General features: G+C 42.6%; 1 protein-coding gene across 1 annotated transcript in view; it reads left to right on the forward strand.

Moving 5' to 3' along the window:
* Positions 1–24102, forward strand: part of LOC144756189 (vitellogenin-A2-like) — a 94442-nt gene that overhangs the window by 33781 nt on the left and 36559 nt on the right. Inside the window, exons 18-23 of the mRNA XM_078645792.1 lie at positions 762–855; positions 10933–11118; positions 14350–14497; positions 15113–15338; positions 15464–15636; positions 16018–16554. Coding sequence (XP_078501918.1) covers positions 762–855; positions 10933–11118; positions 14350–14497; positions 15113–15338; positions 15464–15636; positions 16018–16554 — 1364 coding nt within the window. The remainder of the gene's footprint in view (positions 1–761; positions 856–10932; positions 11119–14349; positions 14498–15112; positions 15339–15463; positions 15637–16017; positions 16555–24102) is intronic.

Genomic DNA, 24102 nt, shown 5'->3' on the forward strand with positions numbered 1-24102 from the left:
AGTGCCAGTTATGATAAAATAAGTATCTCTATCTTTATATGCTAAAGTGCATGAAGTACTTTCACAAAAATAAAACTGAAAAATTAGGAAGCAGTGAGAAAGGTGATGATTTTGGGATCCTCCCTAGCCTAGGAGGAGTACCAAACAGATGCCTTGAAAACAAAAAAGCACATCTTATTGAATGATTTGGTGGTGGTCCCATCCTCTTAGGGCCACCCCAAGCACAGTTATTGGCAAAAAAACATTCCCAACCAAAGACCCTGCAAAGCATTATGGGATGAGATTAGCAGTGGGCAGTGAATATAATATAGTATTCAATATCAAAATAATTCTACAAAGAGCTGCAGTTCAACTGGTGGTTACTAAGAGGATGGGACCACCACTGAAGTTCAACAAAATGTGCTTTATGTTTATGCTCTTTGTGTTCAAGGCATCTACATGGTCCTCCCCCTAGGTTAGGTGGGACCCCAAAATCATCAGCTCTCTCTTTGCCTAATGTTTTCATTTTAAAAGTTCACTTTTGTGAATTGTTTATATACTTTTAAGCATGTAACATTGCTTTTGCAAAGTATCTGAGGATGTTGTTGATTTAGCTGCTATGCTATGTGACTAAGCACAGTTTTGGTACTGTACTACGTGCAATTTGCAAAATGTGTAACTTTGCATGCACCGTTAGTGTAGCGTAAAGTTAGCGTAGCGTAGTATTATGCCCAGGGTTAGTTTTTACATGTCTATTTCAATACTAATCTTTCTTTTTGCAGCTGATGTGAAGGTGACTCCCTCTCCATCCTCAGATTTCAGCCTTGCTCAGCTTCTTGAGTCTAATATCCAAATTCACGCTGATATAGCTCCAAGGTAAGATAAGTATACATTCATTTATCCAATGAAGACTGGCAGAAATGTAAGTGACAAAAATTACCATTGTTAATATCCAGGGTAACTGAAAATTCTGCATCTACATTTGAAAAAACTGCCATAATCCTAATGATTTTTTTATCCTAAAAAGTCAGATATAACAGTTAGGCCCCAAATACTACCCAGGAGTATTAGGTGCTGAGATGCCAGGTGGCTGAAATTAATGCTTCTGGTCAGTATATTTGCACCTAACTATGTCTTTTATCAGTTAAATTCAATGAAATTGGGGAAAACTGTGTACTCATAGAGCTCATGGCAGACTTATGTGGGATTTAACATGCACATTTTACACCTGCTTTAACCAAGTGAAAAATGAGTGCTAGGAGGCTGGTGCAGGGCAGGGATGGAGAGAGGAGTGGACAGGTGATGGGGGGCTGTTATTTGGTGTGGGGGAATGTTGCATGCTCCCCCTTGTCCTGGCCGAAGGTCAGGTGTGGGAGACAATGGCAGTGCTGCACTGCAGCCCTTTCCCAGTGTGAGTTTACTGACTTACTTGTAGTTTATTGTTTAATGTTTGTATTCAATAAAAAGCAGGAGATACAATGTTTAATTAATAAAGCTTTGGTTGCTACCAGATGACTTACTATAGTGTATGACTCTTAGAAAGAGTGTGGTTCAGCCTTACCTGATTTCCACTTTAAACACATTTTTTCAGATGTACATTGTTTATTAAACAAGAGGGAATTCTGAAAGGCCTTTTGTGTATGAGAACTTACAACAAGTCCTGAGCACAGACAAAAACAAACCCCACCTTTTCAGGATTACAGGAAATACAGGGATGTGTTCAAGGTTAGGACCCATACACTTTAATTAATATACATATATGTGTGTCTGTATATCCCATAGCTGCACAAAAGCACTTTCAAATTGCTTTCCAAACTCACAGGTACTTTTAAAAAACCTTACACAGCCCTAGTGAAGTAGGAAAAAAATCAGAAACTAAAAACATGATATCCTGCATCCCATTTTCCTCTGATTTCTATAAACTGTGCATATTTGAAGAGTTTTACAATATTTGTCTTATACCAATGATATTGATGATAGCTTAAGGATTGTTTCAAATTTCTCGATTTGTTGAAACTGACAAGCAGAGAAAAGGGTATAGAAAATGTAGTAGGTATTACTTTTATTAACCAATTGCATGACAAAATCGTCTTCACAACTCTGGGAGTGAAAGTGGGCCCACTAGGATGATGAGTTAGTAGCCACAGGCATTTGATGCATGCTATTCCAAAGCTCCCACAAAAATAGGTTCAGTGGATGCCACTGGCACAAGCAAAAAAGCTTTTTAAAAATATCCTAGCCTTGGGTTCTATGAGTTAGGTTGAAAGCGTACTCTAGGGGAATAAGGAAGGTACAAAAACAGTGATTGAAAAAGCAGGAAACCTTAAAGAATAAATGGATATGTAGTTGTAATCTCTACTTTGAAAAAGTTAACTATGGTATACTGTCCTTGCTAATTACACTTTAGAACAAGAATACAGGTGAACTATACGAAAATGTTTTAGAAGCAATTCAATGTGAGCAGCACAATGATGGACTTTAGCAGAAGTTAAAAATTACTAACAATCTGTGTGGTCCTTGAGCATAACAGGTGCCAATGTCTTGGCCGATTCATGTACGACTGCAGTTTAATAAGACTTTGATTATTGGATCAGTGAGTGTAGTCATCACTGTAGTTGAAGCATAACCAGCTTAATGGCGACAAAACAGAGATAATCCTCTTTATGTTGAAGAGAGGTCTATTTATTCCAATGAAGAAAGTTTCCCTCACTGAGTGACTAGGATCGATCAAACTTAAGTATGAGCTGTAAGTATGACAACAAATTGGCATTGTAGATCACAATATTTACTTCCAAGCAGCACTGTTAACATACTATATTTAGACTTTCAATGGCTCTTCACAAATATGATGATAACTTCTTGCAAAGATAGAGGTTAACTCAAATTAGCCCATCAAATTAGTTTGAAGGTCTATGTATATGCATGAAACTCTACATGATACAGGGCTTAAATTCCAGACTGCCTCCTGTAACAGACAGGAACATTATGATCATCTGAAATTAACCTGTTGAATATCTTTAAATGCCAAGGACAGAAGACGGGGAAAGAAACCTCTCATTGCTGCAACCCAGAATGTGAATTCCTATTCCTGCCATTAGAAGAGCTAGTACTCTAGAATTTGCTTCTTGGAAAAGGGTATCAAGAATCAAAATTACATGTGGATAGACTTGTACTTTTTTTGGGCAAACCTTCATCAATTAGGATTCTGCATACAAACTTGAGCAACCTTGTTAACTTAGAGTACAATTTTTGTAGAGTAAATGCATCAGAGATGTTGTTTAATAGTATCCAACCAGTATTTGAAGTGCACCTGAGCCCTCACATCCCATTAACAAGAATTTTATATCAACTGCACAGAACTTATATCATTTTTTTGAATAAAAGTTTTCTTTTTTAGTTGGTGAGAAAAGAGGTTCATATTTCTAAAATAGTGTGCTACATGGCAATTAAGCTTTATATATAGCAGTTTATTGAGGTTGTAGCCAGCACACAAGCTTACTATGAATGTTGTCTGTCTCTAGGACCTTTTTTTAGCTATATTTGCTGATTGGGTTTTAGAATTGTGTCTTCCACATACATATAGATGGAGGCCGATGAATGGGACACTTTCAGTTTGTCCTGGTGGAGGATTAGCAGTGCACACACTCATCATTTTCCTGTTTTGCAAAAGTAGAAACGAAACTACCATTCCCAGAATGAAATTGCAACATCATATGGCCACGAACCCTTATGATGACTCACAGTATATCTGTAATGGACAGTTAAGTGCATATTATCCCATTCACATTATAGTAGAAACTAGTGATAAGATGCAACAACCCTAGGGTGGGTGTGTCATAAAAAGGTTGAAAGGTGGGGTGATGTGCCTAAGAGGGCCAAGATGGCAGTTGCACATTGAGAGTGCTCCATGACCTCCTCCCAAAATTGCAGTCATCCTCTATTCCCAGCCACACTGGCGACTCCCAATAATCGGAGGCCCAGGAAGAGGCTGACCGGGACAATGCACCAAAGGGACAACTGAGACACTGGTCAGGGGCCAGGCCAGAGGTATGGCCACCACATACCGTAAAGCAGGACGGACATAGGAACAGCTGCAGCTCCAAGCAGAGAAAGTGCTGCAGCTGAGAATTAACACCTTCGGGTGATTGGGGAGCCTGCCGACCCTGCAAAATTTGCCTGCACCAAAGCCGCATGACTGTGGTCACAAGGTGGGTGATTGGCCAAGGCCTCATCTGCACTATTCCACAGCCTTGTGTCCCTCAACACAAGTGGGCTTGAAACCCTGCAGGAGGCATCCAACAGTTCATGGCCCAAACCAGCCTGAGTAACATTTAACCACAGGAGCTGTGGCTCATAAGAGGATGGGCCCTTCCCTCACACAGCAGAAGACACATGCAGTTGGCTACTGCCTACTTTTACTGCCCACCTGCCTCAAAGAACCACTGGGGGCAAGTGGGCTGATAGTAGATCACCAACAAGATTAATCTACTGCCACCCTTTGCCCCCAGAAACACCTGAGATTCCTGAGCCAGACCACACAAGACCCACATGGCCATGGCCTGGGATGCATTCTCAATGGGCCCTTATTTCTCCCCTGTACCTAGTGAGGTGAGGGACTTCTGTGAGGGGAGGGGAGCAGAAATAGCAGCTGCCTTGGGGACACGAATCCCGAAAGGTAAGGTCTTCCCTCCCCCAATAGAGAGCATGCAACAGTAGTCTGCTGGATCCTTGTGCTGCCCCTCCCCTCCTCAAGGACCTCCTGGAGGGCTTAGCGGGCCAGTGACATGATACCATACATCAGGCCCTCTGCAGGGTAACTAGGTAAGTCTTGGACATACCATGGGTCAGAAGGTGCCATCGGCCTAAGCCCAGAGACCTGTGGAATCCTCGTGTTACCCAACCCCCACCCTTGCCACCAAGAACAGTGTCGGGTGGGCACTGCATCATGGGGGAAAGACAATGGCATTGGTGCTCAATCTAAAATGTAGGAATAGACGGTTCGCTCCTCTGGTGTGACTGGACCCCACAAGAATGTCTTGCTCACTCAGCTCCCTGTAGAACCTGGATATTTAGCAACCATCCTGCAAGCCATCCGATCCTTCCAGAAAGCAGTGGAATCCAAAATAGGAGTGGTAAAAGTTGATGTCTCGATCCTGTGCCAAGATCTCCAGAATGTGGCATCCAAGGTTACCGAAGCCTAGAGCAGGGTCTTGAGCCTTGCCAATGACATGGGAACCTTTAAAATGACAGCTCCAGGCTGCTGTCCACTGTCATTGCCCTAGAAGCTCGAGCAGAGGACGGCAGAAACAGGTTGCACAGAAAACAGGTTGCGCCAGAATATCTTATTCTTTGTGAATTTCCAGGAAGATATGGAGATTAAGAACACTGATTCCTTCCTGGTATCCTAGCTCATGTACTTTATGCTCTCAGATCACCTGTCCAAGTTGTTCAAAATTGGAAGGGTTCACTGATCCCTAGCACATTGACCTCTGCTGGGGGCCCCCAAGATCTCTGATCGTATGAATATGGAACTATAAAGGGAGACACATGATCCATTGAGAAAACCAAACAAAAACATTAGGCCATGAGCCTCCACTATATGCTGATATTCCCAGCACAACTCTAAGTCCTCCTTCAAAACTGATCCTATTTCTTTGAGACCCCCTAGGCAGCATGGTAGAGGGTGATGGATCCTGGGGCTCATTGGGGTCGTTCCCTGAGCAACCCCTCTGGTGCAGCAGCGACCGCACCACAATGCTCCTCCAGGTGCTGTGCCAGTACCAGTTGCGGCTGGTGACATTTGAAAGAGGTGAGGCGTAACAGTTTGGGATGTGTGCCCTATGGCGAGTGAGCGTAGGGAGCAAAGCTGATCGTCATAAGAGACACATGGAGCTTAAGCCTCAGGTAGCTCCTGCTCTGCCCTTCAAAGATCCTAACAGCACCTGGGCAGCGTCCTTGGAGACCCCTGCGCACCATGTGAGCATGTCTGTACCCCAGTGTGTTCTGATACCCCAGACAGCTCATGAGGGGTCAGAAAAAACTCATAAAGCGACAACTGTGAACACGGCGATTTCCCTGGGTTCCTAATGTTGACCCTGTGCCCAAGATAGATCCGAAACTCCGGGCAGTTTTTCACCATGGAACAAATGTGGACCACGTGGAAGTAAATGCATTTATTGCAGCAGCCAGTGCACACTGTTGTCTTGAAAAATGATCCCTGGGTGGACAACACAGCAGCACACTTGCCAAAAATAAAATATTCAAAATCCGAATAAAAGTCTAAGCACAAGATCTACATGGTGTGCCCACCATTGGTCCTCGAGGGAGAGATCCACGAATGATTTAAGAATATTCATATGAGGCAATACATGCACTGACAATGTACATCACAATGGGCGCGCTGCATTGGTGAGTCTGTGCATAAACTGTATGAGATCCGGCCGCCCTATCTCTTTACAATGCCACCCCCAACACTTTGAAATAAAATTTGCTCACTCACCCTTCTTGGAAGTGATGCAGATATGCACATTCCCTCACCGGTCTAGCTGCTGCACCTCCTTGAGTCCAGCCTCCGTTGTTTGCAAAGCTAGTGGTTAGCCTAAACATCTTGCATGGAGTCGGGCCTGAAAGGCCAACATTGGAGACGCTTGAGCTAAAGTATTTGCAACAAACCACAGGTATTTTTTCTTCCACATGAGGCAGAGGGCACTCATCTCTACGACCACCTTGTGCTGCTCTTGGAAGGAAATGCAGGGAGTGCAGGCTCCAGCGCTGACAAGGGCACTGAACGCCGATTCACAACTATTTTTTTTTTTTTTTCTCTGTCTATGTCCACTTGTAGTATCCCTGCCGCTGAGGAGTGATGACATCTATTTTTTATTTACCTGTAAAACTCTTGGTTTTAAACCCACAGTACAGTTGGCCTGCATCATTCATTCTGTCTGTATCCCCGAATACACAGTAGGTCATCTACTGCACAGCACGTGTGTGAACAAAAAAATACTACATCCAGCTCCCCCCTGTGGCTGAGAAGTATAGGATGAAATACTGCCGGTGTATCACGTATCCTAGCGATGGCCAGGGGCCCTTCTAAAGGATGTTGGTGTTTTATTCTCTGCATCTCCTGAGTGCGTGGTGGGGGGTCCAGATAATTTTTAATAAAGGAAGAAAAGTCATATACGGGAAGTAAAGTTTTGTCTAAAATCTGCTCTTTAGAACGCCTCTGCCTGCGTAATAAGCGAAAAAATAAGGTCCAATTCACAAAGGTATTTTGGCTCTAAAAGTACGTTTTCGGCCACAATAAAACTCTTGCTGTTGAAACAGTCTGTATCTCTTTCCCTGGCCGTGCTGGTTCACTTCCAGAAACAAATATCTCGTTTTTTATGGCACAGTCTAAGCACTGTATGTATCGTGGTGTTACTAAATCTAATGGGAGTCATTCATCAGCGTCATAAGAATGAAATACTAAATTGTCCATGCTGGATTGAAACTCGCCACCTGCAGGCAAAAGACCGGGAGCAAATGCATATCTCACTGAGTCATCTTCCGAGACTCTGACCCTTCAGCATTTTTATTGCATAGGTCGGGATTAATACAGGTATTTTAAATCTGTTGAAAAATGCAGTTTTCACTTTCAAAGAACTAACTGTGAATACAGGGAAAATTCCAGGCGTTTCGTGCAGGTAATGCATGTGTGGAAATAATAAAAGTAAAAGTAAACTTACCTTAACGTTCCCGAGACTCCAGACTCCTGCCTCCCGCCGTCGCTGCGTTTGAAATTCCTCTGGGCTCGTCGTCATCAGGAAGGCGGCAGGCAGCCTCCCTCCTCTACAGCACAGCGTTTTTGATTGGTTAGACCGCTGCCCCACCTGCGTAATTTTCTCTCTGTATGCTAAAGCATACTGAGAGAATAGGGAGAGTGGGCAGTGTTACTCGAGGGCAGGGGGGAGTGGCTTGTCCATTGTTGTTAATTCTGTCTGTTTGGGCGGCCCAAACAAACAGTATTAGCAACAGTGGGCAAGCCACTCCCCTCTGCCCTCAAGTAACACCTCCCACTCTCAACCAGGAACTTCTGCTTTCTCGCCGTGCGAGAAGCCAGAAACAAATGGTAATTACGGTAATAACTACCATTTGTTTCTGCCTTCTCGCACAGCGAGAAAGCAGAGGGGCGGTGCCCAAACGCCCCCATAGAGGAGCCGCCACTGGCCAGTACCAATAGAGGCTAGATGACGTACACCCTCCCACAGCCCACTCACACCCAGTGAGACTAGATACTGAGTGACCAATCAACGTAGATAATTTTCGTCAAAGGGGTCACATCTGTCCTGGAGCCTCAATTCAAGAAGAGAGTCTGGATACAGACCCCTTGAGCAGAGACCTTCTGACTACTATGGTTTGTCCTAGTACTATATGTGTGGATGGAACAATGACTGTGTGATCCTTGCACGGAGGGGGATTAACTATAAAACCTGTTATCTTTAGTCTGTGTTTGTTTATGAGTTTGTTTCAAGGGGTTGTATGAGGCGACAAATGCTACTGGGGAGGAAGTGCAGGGGGGTGTTGTTGGGGGAGGTGACATTATGGTGTTCTACTGTTAGTTTGTTGTTTTAGCCAGCCCTTTTTCCCTAGTCCCTGATACACAATACAAACTCCTCGTAAACCTCAGTATTTTTTTTGCATATTGCTCACCAGGATGGAGACCCCTGACGCAGGGACTCCAACCCATCTCAGACCGCATCCCAGATAAAATGACGTACTTCTTAATGTCTTGAAATTTGAACGGTCTCCTGGACCACATAAAACGATTTGTAGTGCTGAAGCATGCCACCAACTCGAACCCTCAATCCTAATGTTGCAAGAGACACATATAATAGACCCTGCCTCTCCTTTCCTTTGTGAATTTGGCTTTGACCGATTCTACCACCCTGGTTTCACAAGGGACTCCAGAAGGTGGCCATCCTTCTCCATAGATCCTTTCCTATGAGAGTGATTAACTGCATTAATGACACTCTAGGCCGCTTTGTGGGGATAGAATGCCTCCTCGAAGAGAAACAATACAACCAGCCTGTACTTGACATCCAACTGGCCTCAGCTGCCCTCCATGACCTGGAGACAGTTCTCATTGCCTTTTCAATGGATATGACTATCGTGGAAACAAAGACCACATTTTTACCTCCGTGTGTTGTTCCCATTAATGACTACCTCCTTTATTGACTGTACGATAACTAAGGGATGTTTGGGGAAGAGTGGGTCCAAGCACCTTTTAGGAATAACAGACACAATTCCACCTCCCAAAATCCTAGTTTCTTAAATACCCTTATCTCTGACATACACTAACAGTGGTGAACAGATGGGGAATCTTAGTAGGAAGGGGGTTTCCCAAATATACTGAACCTTGATACTCAATGCCTGACCTCCTGGGCTTGCTGTGATTGTTTGAAGGCCCTCTTGAAGATATCAAATGCCGTAAGTCCTGAATACCCCCAACACATTAGTGATCTCCTCACAGCTCCAGGTGATCAAAATTAACTACCTAGACACCACATACCTCGCGCCCTCAACACCTATGGCTATCAGGTTAGTGGGTCAGACACTGACCCTGGCCTGCCCCCATTGAACTAAACTGACACAGACTTTTAACACAGGACTTGGCTGTGTCCCCCCTATTGCTCATTATTGGTACGTGGTGGGCGAAACCCTATCCAGAATCTTAGAATATGAAAATATTCTTACACTGAAGAGTTCTGGACAACTTAGGTGACACCAGAGACAAAAAGATGATGAGCATAGCCACCATATGACAAAAAGAGATATAGCACGATCATGGAACCATCCACATCCACCTACACTGGCCATGTGGCGCAAATTAGTGAACTGGTGTGCCCAACAAGAGGCCACCATATATGGAGTGAGAGGCTGTCCACACAAACACACCAAGATCTGGAATGAGTGGTGGGAATATTCTTAATTGGACCTAAAAATGCTTCCTGATTCCTAGTACTGATGTTTGTAATGTGAATGCTGTACATGACTTAGGGGCATCTGACCCATTACCTGTTTGTTTATCCAGATGGAAGAGTTGCAAGGAATGGGGATGAGGAGTGATTTTCTACCTGAAATATTTGGACAAAAACACACACATACAGTAGTAAACTTTACATTTTTGGAAAGCATCAAAATATAGAAATTCATCTGTTTGTCACATGGTGTTCAGACTTCTGAATGTTCCACTACATATTTTGGAGGTAGCTGCCCAAAATAGTGTGTCAGGTATGCTAAATTTACTTTACAAAGGATATTGTTTACTCATGAACATCAGAGGACAGATAGACAGACGGACTTTGGTTCAGTCATCCACAAGTCTGACTTAGGGTCTGATTTAGGGTATGGCAAATGGTTTACTGTGTTACAAATGTGACAGTTAACCCATCCACCTTAATTCAAATGGGGTATGATGCCACACATTGTTTATATCTATTATGTTTTGAAGGAGTAACCCATCTGACAAACTCAAAATTAGACCTTTAGTTTATGTTTCTCCTTTCCTCCGAGTGCCTTTAACTTGAAGGATCTTGGAAGAACAATGTTGCTGTTCTATTGCTGCCAGGCTAATGATCCATGAATGTGTAGCCAGCATATTATTTCTAAATATGGGCTTACCTTTTCCTTTCTCTATCTACTATGGCAGATCATTTTATCTTATATCAGGACTAACATGAACGTGTACTCTAAATAAAAATTTATTCATGTTACCTCACTCTGGTGGCTTTCCCCTACAAACCAAGTGTCACACATATTGTGTTAACAAATACTCAGACTCCTCACATAGGTGTTTGATGAGAATTTCTTATTGTATGCAGGCAGTCTTATTATGACCACCAGCTGCTGGTCCACAATATATTTTTTGTCTCAATAGTGAGTTAATGACCACAAATAGTACCATTTTTCTTTCAGTGTGTCCAAGCACACAGTGGCTACTATGGGTATCAACACCCACCTCATCCAGGCTGGGATTGAGTTTCATGCCAAGGTCCGTGCAAATACCCCAATGAAATTCACAGCCAAGATTGACATGAAAGAGAAAAATATAAAGGTTGAGACAACGCCATGCCAGCAGGAGAATGAACTGTTAATAACCAGGTATTCCATCTGTTTGTATATATTTGTTAACATGTATTTGTTAAAAATGCTCAGGTGTTGTTTCCTTTATCATTAAAAATTCTATCGTAATTGTTTGCCTGTGAAATTGACATGACTACATTCTTTAGCTAATGAATCTTAACGTTTTCTTTGATCTGTAAATTATCAAGGTTCTGAGCATTCCTTTTTAACAAGACACAAGCATATAGCAAAAAAAATCGTTGGCACTTAATGGCCTAACTGGTTGCTTTGCTTCATAAAATATTCCCTTTGTTTTAACGATAAATGGGAAAATATGCACCATTCATCTACAATTGGATTCTTTGAGGGCATAGGCATTAAGTCTTGGTTTTAACGATGTAAATGCATCGAAACAGCTGTACTAAGTGCGTGTGCTCTTAACTGAAAGTGTGGAATCACTCCTAAGATGCATACAGCCCTTTTCTCTATTTTTGAAAGGTACAGAGAGAGATGGTGTAAAGTTCATAGACAGCCTTACACTCTATTTACATTTATTATGTTCACTTAGTCCAAATATATATGGGTGTCATCTCCTGACCCAAAGAAGTGTGGGATTGTTCATATCTCTAACACTAGTTCTGGTCAGTATTTTTCACCCCTCCATGCTAATATACATCTATGACTCAGAAATGTATAGTAGCGTTAGTAACCCATTACCCTTATCCTCCCAAAACAAATGCTCCAACAAACATTCCATAGTCTCTGTTGTATTTTTACCATAATGCCTCTGTGTGTATATGTCGAGACCAAAATATTATTTACTACAGAAAATGATGTATCTGCGTGTGTTGAAATGGAGAAGAAAAGTATACAGTGTCACAAAAAGCATAGTACACTGATACTTCAGTTTTGGTTTTTGTAGAAAGGGTCATCCATCTTGCTTTTTCCAGACCCACAACTCAAAAAATGGGCCTGTTTGGCTGTTGCTTAGAAGCTCTAAAGCTGAAACTAAAATTACACAGTTAGGTTAGACCTTGATAACTTCATATTACTTGAGTCATTAGTTATAAATATATTGTCATCTGAATTTCAGCACACCGCCCCAGAGCAGGCCATGGATAATTAGCCCTATCTTTACCCTCCTTCTTATAGTCCTATCTGGACTGGACTCCGTCCTAACTAGTACCGTATTTAATTGATAAGGTGTTCGTAAAATATATGCTACTTGAGCCTATCACAATAAATTAAGAGCTACTTTATATATAAATAAAAGGTACAGTCAACTGTAAACAAATCAACTAGTAGATATCAGATGGTATGTGGCAATTCGCTTCACTGTGAGTGTGTTGGAAAACCATAAGGGTTTTATTAGCAAAACATGAAACAGATATGAGAGCTGTGAGTGGAGGCATAAAATATGTGCACCCATCACCAATTCACTTGCAGCTTAAATAGCTACCAGACAAGACTCAGATAAAGATAAATACGGCAACCTTGAAGGATAAATTGCAAGAAATGCCAGTCAACTGTTCAAATGAATCTGTGAATTTGTAGCCTACACTAAGTTAAAACTGTCCCTAGTATAATCTCACATCTAAAAAATCATCTTTAAGGGTGAAATTGCTTTGTTGTCCTATTTCTAAATTTTTAACCTTCATCTGTTAAACATGTGTCTGTTTCATTAAGGCAGCTTGGAGTATACCTTTAAGGCTGAACATGAGGCTACATGGTCTGACATAATTATTGAGCACTACATATTGTTTACAAGCATGTTGCCCTTTTACTGCAGGCTTTTTATTATCACCTTCAAAGAGGTAATGATTTTGTAGTAATATATCAATTATATTAATCACATTTATAAAGAGCCTGGTTACACTAGGTCAGTGTGTCGCTGCAGTGCAGTCTACACTCGGCAGCTAAACAAACCTATCCTAAAAAGAGGGGGGCTATGCAGAGGGGAATAAATGGGTTTTCAGCTTTTTACGGAAAACAACTTCCGAGTCCTCCTACCGAAGGCTCTGTGGTAGCTTGTTGCACTGCTGTGCAGCCACATAACGGAAGGAACGGCCACCCATCCTAGCTCTCTTAATGGTAGGAACACACACCTGACCGGTCCCACACGATCTGAGTTGCCGGGTTGGTGAGTAGAGAGTGAGTAGGTCAAACAAGTAGGAAGGTCCAGTCCTTCGTATGATCCAGTGGCACACGCACAATGCCTTGAACAAAGCTCTCTCCCTAATTGGCAACCAATGAAGGGAGGCCAGAGCCCTCTTAGAAGAGGCTCTCCTCGAAAGCATAAGAACCAAGCGAGCTGCAGCATTCTGGATACCTTGGAGTCTTTGCAAGCATTTAGCAGTAGCACCCAGGTACAGTATATTACCGTAATCCAGGCGCGATGTCACCAGGGCATGTACCATGGTCTTCCTGGATGCAGTAGGCAGCACATCCAAAGCATGTGGCTTTTATACGTGAGGTCTCCCTGCAACTAGACCGCTGACTGGTCTAAGCGGAAGTGCCTGGCTCTCCCTCCCCCCCTCTCTGCGCAACGGTACTAATTACTGCGTCGGACCGAGGCAGGAAGGACCAGAGACTGAGCCCAGGCTGCCTCTAACGGGGAGGATTAAAAACACACACAGCGCTCCCCAGCAAATCAAAATATGCACAGATAAAACCTTGCAACCAGAAAATAATAAACATTAAAAGGTTTAAAAAAAGTTGCCTGCATAGGTTGCACCACCAAGCGGTTTGAGGGACACTACCACAGCCCATCTATTGGACAGAATGTTTATAGCTGAGGATAATCTGACAATGATGTCCTGGGTTTACCTCATTGCTGCTCTACATGTTTAAAGCCGCAATCAGATGTGCAGCCTTTAGTTAGAAGGATCATAAAGAGCAACGTCTTCAAATATAGCCATTCTGCAGCACACATTGAGAGAGGAACAAGTCTCCCAGGGTTGATTTAGTGCAGGAAGGTGGCATTTCCTACACAAAAACAATCCTGCAGACAACACAGGCACTCTTGCACCATGGTGCAGGGGTGCCTGCATTGGCGCTAGTCTCCAGAAATGCCGCCAGTATAGGAGGATAGGACAGAAATGCACCATATTGGACATTTCACTTTGACGCAGGGCAGCGTAGAAAGGTTGCCATACGCAAAAAAAACATAAATATGCCCCTAAATGCAGAGTGTAAAGCTAACCTCTGAAACATGTGGTGCAGCCCCAGTCCATCCGACAGATTCACAGTATTTCTTTGTTGTGTCACCAGAGCTCAGGTGTTTGCTGTTACAAGGAATGTAGAAGACCAGGATGCAGCTAAGAAGACTCCATTATTGACACAAGGAGCTGTGCCAAACATTCTTAAGAAACATTTTGAGACAACAGGAAAGTCGTCAGCAGAAGCTGCCAGCATGATGGTAATATGGGCTTTTACTACTTCAACTGGTACTGATTCTAACTGAAAAGGGAATAAACAGGCACATTGAAATAAAGTTAATTTAATTCAGTTTAAAGTTCAAACAAATTACAAATGAACAAGGTTTCAAACTTAATGCTCACTTATAATCAAATACTTAGCTTTCAGATCAGGACAAAGCAGAATAATTTGTGACGATGTGGAAAATATTTAGAAACATATATGGCTAAAATTCTAAACAGCACCTAATTCAAAAAATGGATTGTATTTAAAAATAAATGAAAGGCAAAGAAAGATATGAAAATGAGTTGCAAAAAAGGTATTGTATTCCTTTTGACTTCATGTTCACAAGATATGGTCTACATCTAAAGCATTAACTACCTGTGCAAAACAGAGAGCAACAGATAACCAGACAATCACAAAGACAGACCGACAAAATGAGCACTAGATAGCTAGATGTACAGGAAGACAGACAAACAGAGAGATAAACTATATTATTCATTATTACCTAATAGTCACACAATGAACAGATCTAGCAAGACAATCACAATATGCACTACGTGTACAAAGACTAAAAATACATTTCTGAATTATCGTTTTTCTATGTTTAAAACAGGAAGTATCATCTGAACTTTTGTCCAAGAGGTACGCCTACTCCGCAGAAGATAGAGATCACCGCTCTGCTGCCAGAAGTACTAATGCATATCAGTCTTGTATGAAGGCTAAAACCTTTGGCTTCCAAGTCTGCCTCGAGTACAAATCACAAAATGCTGCTTTTCTCAGAAATTCACCTCTGTACAAATTAATTGGAGAGAATGAAGCCAAACTTGTCATAAAACCAGGTACACCTATTACAACATTTGAGCAATTCTTGTTTGTGTTCAGGTACAAAATGTTGAACATAATTGATAATTGAAGATCTATTACAGATTGTATGCAATAATGTAATTCCCCTGATTGGTTGCAGCTCATACAGATGCAGCTATTGAGAAACTGATGCTTGAGGTCCAGGCAGGACCAAAAGCGGCCTCAAAAATAATCACCATGGTAACTATGGAAGAGAACGAAGGTGAAGAGCTTGAAGACTCTGTGGTTCAAATGAAGTTGAAGAAGATTCTGGGAATTGATGAAGAATATAAGGTAACTGGCAACATAATATAATAGCCCACTCAAGAAATTGTCCTTAGTAATGTAATTTATATTAAATGGGTTTCTAATAAACTTCACCATTATTCTGTTTGAGGAAAGTTTTGCATATATTAGACAAATATGCTTAGGTGATTTTCTATTTTAAGTTTAACTTTACTTACTTTGTGCATATCTGTTATACTACTTATTTAATATTCATTAAAACATCATTTGAAATGGTGGTCCATGGTGCATTGTCCAAAATTACTTTGGTCACACCAAACACCTTCTGGCATTATGTAGCTGTGCAAGAGAGTGTTATTAGATAAACACTGATGCTATTTTGCAGAGCAAATACAAGACCTTGCATTAATATTCTTATTCTGGTTGCAGGTTAAAAATGGAAGCTTGCTTAGAAAGAAGAAGAAACATCAAAGGACAGTCAAAAATTCTAAGGAGCATGCTCCAAATGTTGCTGAGGTTGCTACATCTGGAAAGAAGAAGAGTTTATCTAGTTCATCTAGTTCTTCTTCGTCTTCCTCTTCCTCCTCATCATCCTCATCATCTAGCAGCCTCTCAAGCAGCAGTCAGCAACAGGACAGCAGGAATGCTAGAAAGAACAAGGGTCGAAGCAGTAGTAGTAGCAGCAGCAGCAGCAGCAGCAGCAGCAGCAGCAGTAGCAGCAGCAGCAGTAAGAACAGAAACAAAAAGAGGCCAAACAGCAGCAGCAGTAGCAGCAGCAGTAGTAGTAGTAGCAGCAGCAGCAGCAGCAGCAGTAGCAGCAACAGCAGGAGAAAAAGTATCAGGCGCCATCAAACTTCTCACCATGGTAGCCAACAACAGCCTCAGCATAATCGCAGGAATCAATGGAGCATTAGCAGTGCAAGCAGCAGTAGCAGCAGCAGTAGCAACGAGTCCCACAGGAAACGGGTAATGTACTGATTCCTTTGTGATATGAATTATATAATTTTGACAAGGTATATTAATGAAGTTAATGCAGTAATCTTTAAATATGAGTACTTATCTGCAGCTGAGCTGACTGCATGCGCAGTCCATGTGGGGCCAACCCGAAATAAACACCCAACGAAGGCCACCCTTTCCTAAGATAGTGCCCTGTGCATGGGTGGAGAGAAATTTGGTGCCCTTGCTGATGGTTGGGAATTAAACATTCCTTTATTCGATCAAATAGAGATCATTCCCAAAATTCATAGACAACAATCTACCTTAACCCCTTTGCTGCTTCTGTCTGCCAACGGCCATCGCGAGCACTACCTCCGTAGTGCTGCCCATGTCCGTTGGCTGACGTGGCCCCGCCCACTCTTACCGTGGTTAAGCGGTTACTAAAATACATTATACAATAGAACATAAATGGTCATAGCATAAAAGTTATACACATTTAAAAAAAATAAAAGGAGCATATGACCATGGAAATTTAAAACAAGTGTTATCAAAAGAGTCATAATGTTATTTGCAAATTATGCCTAGCCTGTGTGGTCCTCTGCTTTACCTTGCAGTTAACAACTTAGCCCTAATGCACAGGTTTAAAGCAAGTACCATGGCAAATACTTACCATTTTAAAGCATCTGATCAAAATACTCGGAGAGCATCTACTGGTTGCCTACGCGATAAAGCCGACGTGGAGGTATAAGCCACTTTTTCCTTATCTGTGCATAGCAGGGACAAAAACATATAATGGCCTAGTGATTCAAGACCAAGGGTACAAGCAGGGCATATCGTAGTTACAGCAGTTTGAGTCCATCTACATCTAGTGTAACTCAGGGTTAAAGTTCCATACCTGAACTGTAAGTAAAGTGCACATGCCTGTGGGGGTTCAATTTCATCCATGATTGTCTCAATTAAAAATGTGCATTTAAACTCTAAAAACCTTCCTGTTAGGGTGCCCTGTGCTGCGGCTACATTACAGGAGTCCTGACTATAAGCCCAGAACTTCGCTTTTAAAAGAGGTACTGCATCTTTTTTCAGGGATTTGGAGTCTTTCCACATAACCCACAGCCTCTATCTTGTTAACCAATACCCTACCTCTCTAAACCACTTTGCCAGTCCTACTGCTCTTTCAAGGTCTACAGCGTCTTTTACTGGGACTTGGATTTTGCTGGTCCATATTCTGACCCAAAACACTAGGCATTTCAATTCTGCTATGTATTTAACATTTCTTAGGCCAAGGTCTAACCGGACCAGTAGGAGTGGGGTACTATGTGGCATTTTAAGTAATGCCCATATAAATTCATTGTCTGCCAACTCTAAGCTCTTTGTCCGGTCCCAGACCCACATTTCAGCACCATAGAGTGCTGCATCCAGACCTCTAGATTAATGTATTTCTAGGGCTTGAGAAATAGGGCGATAAGCAGATTGATTAAGTTTTTTGTCACTTCTGAGTCAACATACTGTAGTTTAAAGGTACTCTTTTCGATTTGGTCGGTCCAGCTCAAGTTGCTATTCAGACTGACACCTCGGTGGTCGAACACCTTGACTTGTTCAAGCATGTTTGAACCCAGCCTGATTTTTCGCTTCAAAGCAACGGTGGGAGTTAAAAGCCATGAATTTGCTCTTTGAGCAATTTAACTCTAGACCAAAGTCAGTGCAGGGTGTTGAGAAACTGTTCAATATATTTTGCATGCCCATAGGTGTTTTGTGCAATCAATAGCCTCTTATCTGTGAACAGGTGTGATGGAGTATGTCTGCCTGCAAGCTTAGGAGGATCACCCCCAGAATTGTACCTAGCTTTAATTAGCCCATTTATGTATAAGGTAAATAGGGTTGGGGTTAAGACGCATCTTTGTCGAACTCCTTTGTGCACTCCTATCTTCCCAGTGAGTTTGTCGCCTTAGTTCCATTGAATCTGGGCATAGTTATCCTGGTGCATATGCACTATAAGTTGTAGCAGCCCATTTGGCAGACCAAAATCCTGCAGGGTGACCCATAATTTGGTGCGAAGATCTACGAGCACGACATAGAGATGACCCTTTCTGATGATGACTTCCTCCCAGATAACCAGTAAGAAACGAAATACCTGATTTATGGTGCTTGTGGATTCCCTGAAGCCAGCTTGTAGATGAGACAGTATATTGTTTGCCTTGATCAAAGTGTTTAGGTGCATCAGGATCAATTTACTAAAAGTTTTCTGAGCCGTATCCATGAGGCTGATTGGTCTCATATTGGAGGGGTCCCCTTTATCCCCTTTTTTACAAATCTGCTTGATTTCAGCAACCTTCCAAGTACTTGGGATATCCCCTCCTTGCGCTATTGTATTAAATGTTATGTGAAGTTACAGGACCCCCGTCTGGTGGGTTCTGAACAGTAAAGGTCCCCGGTATCTTGTCTAATCCTGGAGCTTTACCCTTACCCCGGCTGCTGATTGCAGTTACAGTTTCTTCTAGAGTAAAGGAAAAGGCTTCTTTCTCTATTATCAGACTAGGATCATCCTTTGAGTTCTTGCCGATGCCCTCCATGGCATACAGCTGTGTAAAGTTCTCCTCCCAAACATGTGATTGAATAAAAGAATCCTATTTTATTACCATGTGCACTGCTCCTTTGGTCAATAAATGCCAAAATGATTTACTATTTTTCTTTCTTGATGCTTTGGCCAAAATGTGCCAGTTCTCTTCCTCCCAACTTCTCTTAGCCTCTATCTGTGCCGTGTTGTAGTCTCTTCCTCACTCCAGTATAAGAGCATTATTCCCACCCTTTACTGAAGCAATTATGGCGGTCTTAACCTGTTTGCAGTTCCCTTTGAACCTGGGCATATCCCTGTGTCTGGGGATCATGCTTGCTGTCTGTCTAGAGAAGTGGCTGTCTATTGCCTTAAGGAGATGGAAGAAAGTAGACATAATAGTTAAGACACCACATCCCAAGTTGCTCATGTTAACAAGGGCAGGAACTACCTCAGCATATATGTTAGCTAGGGAGTTTTCATCTGAGACTATGCGGCTCCATTTGATCCGTCTATTATCATTTGAAGAGACTATAGGGGAGACCATTCTGACAGAGCTCCTTAGCAAAAAAAGAATGTCGACTAATTTCTGAACCACTGCATTATGATCACTGTCTTGTCTAGATATAATGGCCATATCATGTACTTTGTCTAGAACGACTGTAATATAACTAAGCACGCTTCGAGCGTTCACCCTCTTAAATTTAAACGTAGCTTCTAAATCAGATTGCGTCCACCAGTTGCAGGCACATACTCCCTGGGTTAAGGTAAAAGCTAGAACTTGCTGCCCCATCTTTGTACATCTCTTAAGCGGGCTGGGGTGCCTGCAGTTTTTTAATACCCCTTGCCAGTTCTTCCTCGTGCACGAGGTCCTGGACATAGGCCACAGGCTTATATGTAACGTTAAATTCTCCAAATAAATATTTCCCTCTGAGTTGTCTAACAAAATTGGTAAAAAGAGCTATTGTGTTAGATTCCTGATTTTTGTTTTTGAAACAATTATATATATTGATTAGACTTATGGCAAACTGCCCTTTCAGAGACATGAGGGCAATGCCTATTATATCAGCGGACTCGATATTTAGTCTAATGACTCTGCAGGCCAGGCTTGTCCTAACCCAAATGAATAGACCTCCGGATGGTCAGCCTGCAGGTGAGGGTCTGGCTTGAAGGTGAAATTTGGTGTACCCTACTCTAAAAATTGGTCTGTAGACCATGTTTCCTTCTTGTGGAGAAGTGTGGCTCAGGGGTTAGAGGCAGCAGACCCGGAAGCTGAGATCGGTCCTGGACCAGGGTTCAATTCCCCGCCTCGGCGGGTCTTGGGCTAAAAAAAATTCCACGGACTCGATAATTCTCGCCCCGGTGCCTCCTTGACTCACGGGTTCACACTCTGCGACTTTGGGCAATAGCTTGCTTAATCTCCACAACGGCCCCTCGCGGCGGGATGCCTGACTTTCACCTTGTGGATACCCTGCTATCTCACAGGGGAATACCAGGAAGGGTTCCCTAAGCAAGCGCCGGGAAACCCACTGCGGGTAGCTGTGCGCTATATAAGCTCAACTACATGCATATATGGAATTTGTCTATTGGATTAGCTCAGTTGGAATCCGACAGTTTGGACCTTAGCCCTGCAACGTCCCAGGAAATGATTTTTTATTGGTCTATGAGATTTGGGAACACCAGTAACATAGGGCCCTCAACTGGCTCTTCTGTACCTGGGTTTGGATCATGTTCTGAATAAACAAAGCCTGGTGATGGGGACATTTGCATGTTAAGTAGGGTATTGGCTCTAGGCATGAGATGAATTAGCTGAGACAGCAGGGGGTCCCTTTTGTGTTCACTGGTCAATACGTTGATGATCAGGGACTGGCCCTGAACACAAAAATGCCCGACCTCTACCAGCTCACCTAAATCACTGACAGCTTAGGTGCCACATGCAGATGATGGGTTTGTAGATGTTTGACGTCAGGGTTCAAAGGGAGAAGGGAGAGCAAGGAAGAGGTGATAGGGATGTCAAAAATATCACCCACTTTATGATAATGAAGGGCTTAATCTACTTGACGCTAGCAAATAAACAGAAACTAACAGGCAGGGACAAGAACAAGACTGGAGCAAGATGGGAAAGGTGCTGCTGTTGATAGAACCTTAATGCGCATAGCTCCATGCGCACCTAGGAAAATTGGCCCCCTGGGCCTGGGCCAAGCTCACCCATGCTAAAGGCTGGCCCTTTACCCAACTCATGTAGTTATACAGTAGTATACCCAGAGTAAATCTAGTTCACTTATTGGGTTAGAGCAGAGCACAAAGACTACACTGCATCATCATTCTTCATACAGTTGATTCATTTTGATTCCTAGGCATGCAACACTTATGAATTAGAGAGTGCATTGTGATAATATATCCCTACCTCTCACACGAGCCCACTTTATTCAAATCAAACCCTACAAATCTTAGCAAATTTCCTCTGTCAGCCTCTTTTGCCACAAACTGCGTTGTCAGCCAAAATTCACCAGTTCATGCTCCTGCTCCAGTCATGGGTGGGGGGCAACTACACCATTTTTGTACAATTTTTTATGTACTACAATAACCCTTTTCTAGTGCAATCGCTTTTGTACCTAGTAACATCATTCATTTCCCATATGCCCAAAAGTATAGAAGGTGCTTTCAGGTCCAGAGGAATTCCAAATGTAGCTTTCAGTTTCCCACACACTCTTCTCAAATACATCTTAATGATTGGGCAGCTCAATAGCATGTGCATGAAGGTGCCTCTTGACCAAAATCCTCTCAAACAATGAGCAGTGGTAGACCTGCATTATTGTTTTTTACCTGAACCATCATGTAGTAAACTCAGTGGAGAATCTTCAATTGCATTATTCAAAAACCTGACCTTAGTGATACTTTGCTCAGGTACATCAATAGCTTCTCCCACAAACTCTCATTAGCGCTGCCTATTCCATGTTCCCTGCTCTTCTACATGTTTATTGGATCCACCTGTGTGTTAATCTTCAGGGTGACATATGTGCATGATTTTACTTCCTTTCCATCCTGCTTTCAAAAATTCTGTATGTACTTCAGCTTTGATCCTAGCTGATTACATTACTGATACTCTATAATTGTTAGATGGGTTGGTTGGATAGGTAGATCCAAAAAGTCCCTAGGGTTTGATTATGTGGTGCTATCTTTTGGGTCACCTAATCTCGTCCAAACATTACTTGACAGGGCAGAAAACTGGACTGTAGAACAAACTGGGATACATATCCTGCCATAGGGGTACTTCTATAAGCCATCTGGCTATATGTAGCCTTCATAAGGGTTGGACAGAGGATGGGGGTGGAATCAACCCAGCTGTAAAATACCAGTGAATAATTACTATGCAGACCTAGGTTCCTTGGAGGACAATGACTGACTAGAGACACCGACTGTTGAGTTAATTAATAGAAGGGTCACTACAAGAGGCTCCCGACAACTCAAATTAACTAGCCCTTGTATGGCTGAACAAGAGTCTGGAGTTCCAGAGTCTGGAGTTCCAAAGTCCCTGCTTTTGCCAAATCTGAGGCTAAACTAAGCTGTTGATTAATGACCCCCGCTGGTAATCCCATACTTCAAATGAAAAAAACAGTAGATGCTGGGGGAGTTAGAAGAGCTAAAGGGGATGAGATACTGGGAGTATCTTTTCTCCACAATACTGTAGAGCCACCTCCACAGACTTATAATGTCCATCAGTTGGTGATTCCATCACTGACATCATAGAAGTCAACCAGCCCTCAGCTAGGAACGGCCATTGGCCTTTAGAAGATAAGGAATCCGGAAACCTTAGCAAGCCGTCAAATTACTCACTGAAGCTCCAAATACTATCCTGGAATGTTGCAGGATTCCGCTCCAAAGTAGACAACTCGGAGTGGGGAGCCTTTACCCAAGATAAAGACATGTGCATGTTCCAGGAAACCTGGGCCAGGGAGGACATACATAGACTTGGCTATGCAACTTTTCATTTACCAGCCACATCTGAGGGGATGGGTAGACCATCTGGGGGTCTCAGTATTTGGATTGCAACCCATCTAGGTTGCTCAGTGAAGCAGGTAGCGACATCCTCTAGTGACATCCTTTGTTATTTGGAGTTTCCCATCCAGAACTAAGATAGTGTTTATCAATGCCTACTCGCGGCCAGTAGAGTATGTCCAAGAGTCTCACACCCTTGAAAAATTATCGTCATTTCTACCCACAGTCATTGACAATGACATAGTGATCCTGGCTGGTGATCTAAATGCCAGTACGAACCACTGAAGGACACAGAGGCAGGTGACCCAAATGAGGAGGACCGGCACTGGGCAATTCCAATGGCTAATGCCCTGCCAACTCGGGCCTGGACACCATTAGTTATACAGATGAACACCCTTGCCTTGAATCATTAGCTCAGGGCGTGCAATGGGCGCTCCAAATCTGACTGTCCAGCTAATTTTACTTATAACAGACCGGGCTGCTCCTTGATCCTAGACTATATTCTGGTGAACACTAAGTCTTGGCACCGGATGAATACTTTTAAGATTGCCCCCAGATACGACAGTGATCACAATGCCCTGATTTTAAAATTTCACTCTCCATACACTGGGGCTGTCCTAAACGGGCAATCTTCAAAAATATTAGGGCCTACCCTAACTGGCTGTTGGAGGAGAGTAAGATGGGGTACCCTATGCGAATCTCAAGATAGACTGGCATTGCGTTATCAAATAATCATACCTTATCTGGACATTGCAAATCAATTGATTGAGCTTGAAGACTCTACTGGTCCACTCCGTGAAATCGCAGAAAACCACCAAGGCATAATGGCGGCCCTGGCTGGTAGCTTTTTGTATGTAGCACGATTAAAGGAAGGCAGTGCAACTAGACACCCCTGGTATAATGGCAATTGCTGAAAGGCTAAGAAAACCCTGCTCTCAGCTATAAAATCTCTTGACAAGCTAGTAATAAAGGATAATAGGCTATCTTTCAAAAATACAATAAAGCTAGCTAAAAAAAGACTGGGAAGA

Source organism: Lissotriton helveticus, chromosome 1_1 (assembly GCF_964261635.1).
Source record: "Lissotriton helveticus chromosome 1_1, aLisHel1.1, whole genome shotgun sequence".
NCBI lineage: Eukaryota > Metazoa > Chordata > Amphibia > Caudata > Salamandridae > Lissotriton > Lissotriton helveticus.